The 8462-nt window shown below is 43.3% G+C and overlaps 1 protein-coding gene across 1 annotated transcript; it reads right to left on the bottom strand.

Moving 5' to 3' along the window:
• Positions 1–2555: 2555 nt before the first annotated feature.
• On the bottom strand, positions 2556–3497 carry LOC140897366 (olfactory receptor 5V1-like). Its single transcript, XM_073309915.2, has one exon. It carries the CDS (start codon positions 3495–3497, stop codon positions 2556–2558), a length of 942 nt encoding a protein of 313 aa, XP_073166016.2.
• Positions 3498–8462: the final 4965 nt, after the last annotated feature.

The following is an 8462-nucleotide window of genomic DNA, read 5'->3' as shown; positions in this document are numbered from 1 at the left end:
TAGGTCCTTTTCCGCAGAACTGCTGCCTAGCCATTCGGTCCCTAGTCTGTAGCAGTGCATTGGGTTCTTCCGTCCTAAGTGCAGGACCCTGCACTTATCCTTATTGAACCTCATCAGATTTCTTTTGGCCCAATCCTCCAATTTGTCTAGGTCTTTCTGTATCCTATCCCTCCCCTCCAGCGTATCTACCACTCCTCCCAGTTTAGTATCATCCGCAAATTTGCTGAGAGTGCAATCCACACCATCCTCCAGATCATTTATGAAGATATTGAACAAAACCGGACCCAGGACCGACCCTTGGGGTACTCCACTTGATACTGGCTGCCAACTAGATATGGAGCCATTGATCACTACCCGTTGAGCCCGACAATCTAGCCAGCTTTCTACCCACCTTGTAGTGCATTCATCCAGCCCATACTTCCTTAACTTGCTGACAAGAATACTGTGGGAGACCGTGTCAAAAGTTCTCCTGCATCTCAAACTAATATGTGATTAAAATACTATTTTCAAAAGGAGAACACAGAAGCATTGCTACCCGTTATGCTTCCATTGTAACCAATCTGAGATGCCCATGGTCAAGAGGCACAGTTACTACGCAGACTGTAAAAACACACACACACAGAGAGCTGGGGAGCTTTAATAGTATTTATTTGCCTAAAGATGCAGATAGGAATGAGTGAAATTTTCAAAAGCAGCAGGGGGCAAGATACAAAATATGGACTTTGGCTCTTAACTACTGTAGGTGCCTAAATCACAGAATCAGGCCCAAGAGGGTTCTCTAAACCTCCACTCAACTGCTCCACTCAACTGCTCCCAAACACTGTAGGCACCTAAACTCAACCAGCATCCTACTGTTTGCAGTCAAATTCCCGAGGGTGCCTAGGTTTCTGCCTCTGGGCATGCACACGGCAGCCTCAGACCAGACATCTGGATACATACATCCCAGAGTTCCCCCACCTAACTCACCCAAGGGGTCCCAGTTGGTAGGTGAGCTCATGCAAAAAGTTGGGGTGGAAGTCGGGACTCCCTTGTCACTTTTAGCCCAGTGGTGAGGGTACTCAGCTGGGATGTCAGCGATCCCTGTTCAAGTTCCTCCTCTGTTGGAGAGAGAAGAAGGGGGATGTGAACACGGCTCTGCTACTTCTCAGGTGAGCCCCTCACCACTAGTCACTGGGATATTGCAGTGTGTGGAGTGCCCTCTATCACTCTGGTTGAAGCTGCTCTATGCTGGATAACTAATATTCCTAACTTCAGATATAACAATGACACATACGTAATAATTAGATAATCAGAATCAGTAAGTAATAACCTTTCCAATGATATCTCACAAGACCCATATTGCCTAAAACATGTCTTAGTTACTCCAAATTCATATTATAACAATATCTCCATGAAGAATATGGGGTGTAGTGTCACACACCCCATAAGGCCCTGCATCAGGGGACAGCAGGAGGGTGGGTTGGGTGGTCAGGAGAGCAATGGGAATCTAACCAGTTAGAAGGAGAGATGGAGAATGACGATATTTTTTGGTAAAAGAACAGGGCCCAAAAATTTGGAGGAAGAACGAAAATATCAGGGAGACTCAGTGCGATTTTATTTTTTAATTCATTTTTTTGGTCAAATTTTGGTGGTAAATATTTTTATGTGTATAGCATATTTCTGTCTGGGCTGAGGGAAGATTGTGTGACAATATCTAGGCTGAAATTAGCAAAGTTGCCTAGTGATTTTCAGTGCTCGTTTCCTATTCATAGTAATTCATCCCTTTCTTTTTTATTTGCGTTGGGGAGGGAAATCGGGTCTCATGAGCTATGAAAATTTTGGCCATACATCTTATGTTTGCATTTCATATATCTGTATTGATATCCATATTTATATCACTATTGATATAGATATTTTAATGTTGCCTTGACCCTGCAAAGATGTATGAACAGGCGGGAAATTTCACATGGCAGGACACGGAGACTCCCAGCCCTCCCCAGACTTTCATTTTTTGTTTACCCAGCTACAGATCTGCATAGAATACTGCCCAATCAAAGTTCTCCACTCACTGTGGAGGCGATATTTTTCACCTACTGTTCAGAGGCATAAATGAAAATGAAGGGTCCTAAAAAGTGGAGAATGACTTTCATTGGCTTCAGTGGGAGTGGAAGAGACCCAGAACCACCCAAAAGATGCTAAGCTCCTTGCAGAATTTGGACATAGTGTTCATGTATGGATGAATGAGCCAGAGTGCTTTACTGAAACGTGAGTTTGGAAAAAAAGCCCAATTTTTATAAAGAATGTTTCTTACAGTATGAAGTTTTGTATAAAAAAATGTCTATTAAATGTATGAAAGATGAATGCTCAAAAAGTAGCAGAGTAACAGGAAAAGAAAGAAAGAAAGAAAGAAAGAAAGAAAGAAAGAAAGAAAGAAAGAAAGAAAGAAAGAAAGAAAGAAAGAAAGAAAGAAAGAAAGGGGTAACCCTGCTATCAAGGACTCAAGTAAGAAACTATATCACCTCATCTCTATTTACTATATGCTAAAATTGATACTTTTACATTCTATGCCTGTTTCACTAAGATACTAGTTTAAGAATAGCTTTTCTTAGGGACTCTTTGACCTCCTTGTTTCTCAGGCTATAGATGACAGGGTTGATCATAGGAGTCAGGACTGTGTAGAAGACAGAGAATATTTTTTGTAGGACCTTGGGAGTGTTGGCTGTTGGAATTACATAGACAGTTAATACGGTCACATACAAAATTGCAAGCACAATGAGGTGAGAGGAACAGGTGGAAAATGCCTTTTGTCTCCTGATGCCAGAAGGGATTCTCAGGATGGTGGTGATGATACAAATGTAGGATGTCAGAGTCAGAAGAAAGGGCACAAATGTCCCTATGACAGCGATAATAAATGTCAACAGTTCCAGAGTCTGGGTGTCAACACAGGACAGCTTTATCATAGGTGAAAAATCGCAAAAGAAATGGTCAATTTCTTTGGAATCACAGAACGTTAATTGGAAGAAGAAAATATTTACTATGGTGCAGAGCAGTAAGCTACTTATCCAGGACCCTGCCACAAGCTGCCAACAAACCCTGCCATTCATCAGAGCAGCATAACGGAGTGGATTGCATATCGCTAAATACCGATCATAAGACATTGCCGTGAGCAGCAGATTTTCTGTACTTGTCAGGATACCAAGGAAATATAATTGCACAATGCAGCCCTTAACAGAAATGGTTCTGTCCCCAGTCAGGAGACTGGCCAGCAGCCTGGGCAGGATGGTGGAGGTGGAGCAGATCTCCAGGCAGGACAAGTTCCCCAGTAAAAAGTACATGGGGATGTGAAGTTGCTGATCAACCACAACTAGTGCAACGAAGAGGATGTTTCCGGAGACGGTCACAATGTAGATCACTAGAAACACGAGGAAGAGAAGGGTCTGCAGTTCAGGGACATTCCCAAAACCTAAGAGGATGAATTCCACAATGGGTGTTTGATTTCTTACTTCTGCTTTCTCCATAATATGTACCTAGAAACAGAAGACCATTAAATATTGATTGAGTGCACGCAGTCAGGTTGTGCTGTCATAGAATATCAGGAATCATAGAATATCAGGGTTGGAAGGGACCCCAGAAGGTCATCTAGTCCAACCCCCAAACCCCTGTCGGTTACACTGGCAGAAACCTGGAGTAGGTAACCTCGTAACACTGCATGTCTCCACTGGAAAGTGAAGTTGTCAAAAAACAGAGGGAAGACTCATATTCTTAAGAGGTTCAGCTTCCAATATAGCTGAAATAAGAGCATGGAACCCTACTGAATTAGGGAAACCTCCCATCTAACTCCCTTGGCTCTCTTCAACTTTAAATACTTTTAGGCTGGGATTTTGAAATATCTTTATCATAGCAGTCTCACATCAAGAAATCTAGAAGACATAACAAAAGATCAATAGATTGGAAATGAAAGATATTTAGAGTTCAACCATGGGTACGTCTCCCCAGCAGCTGGGAGGTGTAATTCCCACCTTGGGTAGACGTACATGCACAAGCTTTGATCAAGCTAGCAGGATAAAACAAGCAGTGAGAACATGGCAGCACATGCAGCCCTTTGGGATGGCTACCTGTGTACGTAGCTGGGATCTCAGATGGGATTGGGCTCGGGCAGCTAGGCTGTGCTGCCAAGGCTACACTGCTATTTTCAGCTCAATAGCTCAATCAAAGATTGTGTGTGTAGGTCTACCAGAGCAGGGAATTACACTGCCTAGATGCAGTGTAGACATTCCCCATAAGACAGATACTGAAACACTAAGGAGGCTGTGGTCTGTATGAAGGTCTATCCAGCTGTTCTCTATCCCAGCAGATGCAAATTTTAATTTGCACCAGTTGATAGATGCAGCTGAGAAACAGACAAAGACACAAACAAACCCTAAACACAGACTGTGGGCCATTTCCTGATCTCAGTTACACCAGGGTAAATTGCATCCGCTTCATGTGGATTTACACAAGTGCAACTGAGATCGGAATCCAACCCCATATAAAGAAATGTAAGTGAGGTAAAAATGAAAACTCATTAAGAGAGAAATAAGAGAGTCATTTTTATCCAGAAGGAAGAATGTGCCTGGAGAAAAATGAAAAATGGGAGAAAAAAGGAAGAGATACATAGACAGAATGAGACAAAAATACAGAGAGAGAAAGAGAGATTGTTTCTTTCTCCAAATTTTATTAACAATAAAATACAGATCTGTTGAAAGAGAAGTAGCAGATCCTTGCTGTTAAAGAAAAGGTATCAGAGCCAATAAGTCTGAAATCTCTTCTTTGCTTTTCCTCTACACGCTTCTTGATATATCCTGCCATCTGATCTCTTCATCCACTGACTTATGTTGCACCCATATGAACTATGCCTACATCAGGAGTGGCAATGGTACATTGACACTAGTGCAACATAAATGTCTGACAGAAAAATGGAAATCCAGAAAAACACACACACACACAGAGAAGACAGACAATGTTTTTGTTTCATAATTTGACGAGCAATAAAATGTACACACAAGGAGTCAATAAATTCGATAAAGTCATGGAGGATAGGTCCATCAATGGCTGTTCGTCAGGATGGGCAGGGATGGTGTCCCTAGCCTTTGTTTGCCAGAAGCTGGGAATGGGTGACAGGGAATGGGTCACTTGTTCATTCCCTCTGGGACACCTGGCACTGGCCACTGTTGGAAGACAGAATACTGGGCTAGATGGACCTTTGCTCTGACCCAGTAAGGCCGTTCTTATGTTTTTACTTTCTAAATCTGAGAGCCATTCATTTATCTTTCCTGGGCATGTTTTGCTTTAACCCTTCTACTTTTATTTACATTCCCCCTGGATTGAACAAGCAATCCTATTCTTTCTGACACGCTAGATGCCTGAGCAGGTATTTTTCTTTTCTAAATCAGGTACCTGAGCAGGTATTTTTCTTTTCTAAATTATTTCATTTTAACTGTGCTGCTTTATCTGTCACACGGATACTCTATTGCCAGCTGCCCCTAACCATAACCCTTCCTTCAGATTTTCTGAGATAAGTTTATAGTCTTTGCACTACATTTTCCAATATCTTCTACCCTTGATAGTCTTCCGTTATCTCAGCAAAATGAGTTTGGGTTACTACTTGGATGTCTGGATCCTACAGTGCTCCTTGGTGTATTTTGTTGTTATTCCCTGTCACAGAAATTGTGGTCTCCCCGGTTGGTAATTTTGCCTTCATGTGAGATGATGTAATCTTCCTTGATAGTTCTGCTAGTGGGAATTTGAAATTATTGCATAGAGAAAAGATAAAGTGTTCCCTCTAAGCTGCATGGCTGTGCAACTGAGCAGGAGTGAATCAAGTGACATGCACTGATTAGCAGAGCCGCGCAGGGTGGCGTGTGTTCGGGTACCCTTCCCCCCACTGCTCTGCAGCTGCATTGCTCCTGCTCTCTGCCTTGGGGCCCCTTGCAAGCGGCTCCCGGGACCCTGCTGCTTGCTGTGCAGAGCACAGGGGACAGGAGGGGCACTGATGTCAGGGTGTCCCCTCCCCTACTCCCCCCTGCCCACATACCCCATCTCCGCAGAGCAGGAGCTGGGGACAGGGCTCAGGAGCAGAGAGCTTCTGAAAGCTGCTTCGGTCTCAGCTTTCTGGTGGGAGTGCCTTAAAAAGACAAAGCACGGTCTCTCCTACGCGTCCCCAGCAGCTGGCATACTCACACTCTGTCCCTGTGTCTCTCTCTCACAAAGACACACACACACTGTCTCTAAGCTTTCATGAGCTACAGCTCACTTCAAGCTTATGCTCAAATAAATGTGTTAGTCTCTAAGGTGCCACAAGTCCTCCTTTTCTTTTTGCAGATACAGACTAACACGGCTGCTACTCTGAACACTCTCTCTGTGTCTCTCACACACACACACACATTCTGTCTCTGACACACGCACTCTCTCTCTCTCTCTCACACACACACAGGCTTTGTGTCTCTCACACATACACACACTGTCTCTTTCACACTCACCTCCCAACACATACTTGTGTTGTTGTTGTTATTTCCTGCAATGCACATGTATTCTCTGAAATTTCATTCTTTCCAAGTGCTGTTATTGCAGTTTTTGACTGGTCTATGCATTACATAATTTTATTTCTCTCTTATGCTTAAATTTAATTCTTTGACTAGTTAGTATTAAAATGCCTAACCTGTCCTGGATGGAGTAATTATCCCTATGGTAAGTTTTCAAAAATATATATTATAGCTACGTTTGTTTGTTTTTTACTGGTGTCACACATCACCTCTATATTGGTGAGCATAACAAAATTCACTCTGCACATGGATAGAAAAAATTAAAGGGAACATTGATGTGAAGGAATATGCTGTGTATGTGGGATGGGAAAGGTGGAGATGGATTGCTCTACTGTAAAACATGAATATAGTCTGTGATAGTTTATTTTGAGAGTGGGCAGGGGAGACATGGATCCTAGCCCATGTCAGACATGAAGAAAATATCTGTTGCCTTTGCCCTGTAAGGGGCCTGGCACAAAACCCCTTGTCTCAATGACTGAGAGTCTTTCCCTTAACTACAAAGGACTTTGGATCTGGCTCATGATTATAATATGAGATGCAAGATGTTGGCGCATGTGAGCCATAGTGAGATAAAGAATGGCTTGGCCCCTATTTTGTATCTACTAACAGGATGACAACTCATACAGTAGGCGTCTGGTCAGTGATGGGAAGTTGACTCGGGGGGAAGTATTGATCTGATGACGTGAACAAACCAGTCCAACAGATACCATTCTCTCTTTAATTATATTGCAACCAATACAATGTTGTTTAGTGTTGCTGAATTGTATAGTAAATGGCTTCACTCACTTTGGTTTATTATAAAATATAGTCAAGAGACTAAATAACCAGTAATAACATGGTACAGGAAAAAGGGAATGGGTGACAGGGGATGGATCACTTGATGATTACCTCTTCCGTTCGTTCCCTCTGAAGCACCTGGCATTGGCCACTGTCAGAAGACAGGATACTGGGCTAAATGGACCTTTGGTCTGACCCAGTCTGGCCGTTCTCATGTTCTAAATCTGAGAGCCATCCATTACTCTTGCTTAGGCATGTTTTGCCATTACCCATTTTTGTTGGCTTCCCCACGGGGTGCTACTTGGAACTGTGGTTCCACTGAGCCCACCCAGTCCGGCTCCCTCTGACACTGTGCTGCTGTGGCAATTTGCAGACCCGCTCCCAGTCCTACACTTCGTCCAGCATTTACACAGTTAGGGACACACCCAGCTCATTTTCATGCAGGCTCTCTGACCAGCCACTGCATGAACCAACAACAGAGAAGCCACAAAAGCTCCAGCCTAGGACCACAGAGCTGTACCACCCTGGCCTGGTCAAAACACCGACCAGTAGGAATTTGTTACCCAGTTTGCCTCTCCCTCAATGTGGAGAGGAATATGCATACTTGTGCTAACCAACCTGAGATTTTTCCCAAGATATTTCACTTAAAGACACGCTGGTTTATGTTAAACAACAAACAAGTTTAACTACAAAACACAGATTTTGAGTGACAATAAGGGATAGGAAACAGATCAAAGCAGATTACCAGCAAACAAACAAAAACACAAACTAAGCATAACACACCGGTTAGATTGACTATGAATGAGCAGTTGCTCACCCTGACTGATGATACCGGCGGTCTTGCAGATTCTCAAGGCACAGGCTGCATTTGCTTTGCAGTTAGGGTTTCTCAGGTCTCATACACAGGCTAAAATCCCTTTAGCCTGCTTCAAGCACTTCCCCAGTTCAGAGTGTGTTCCTTAGGTCTTTCCAGGAGTCTTCTTGTGTGAGGAGTGAAGAAGAACCGTTGATATCGCTCCCTGCCTTTTATAGCCTTAGCATAGGGCGGCAACCCTTTCTTTCAAAACTTGGTGCCTGGACCAGTGTGTGAAAAAATAAAGACACCCCAAGATGGAGTCCAGAGTC

Source organism: Lepidochelys kempii, chromosome 13 (genome assembly GCF_965140285.1).
Source record: "Lepidochelys kempii isolate rLepKem1 chromosome 13, rLepKem1.hap1, whole genome shotgun sequence".
NCBI classification, from domain to species: Eukaryota; Metazoa; Chordata; order Testudines; family Cheloniidae; genus Lepidochelys; species Lepidochelys kempii.
The sequence above is the reverse complement of the archived record's forward strand: the minus strand, read 5'-3'. Positions and strand labels throughout refer to the sequence as shown.

Excerpts from the sequence above, each read along its gene's own strand:
- LOC140897366 (XM_073309915.2), bottom strand. The coding sequence starts at position 3,497 with ATGGAGAAAGCAGAAGTAAGAAATCAAACACCCATTGTGGAATTCATC.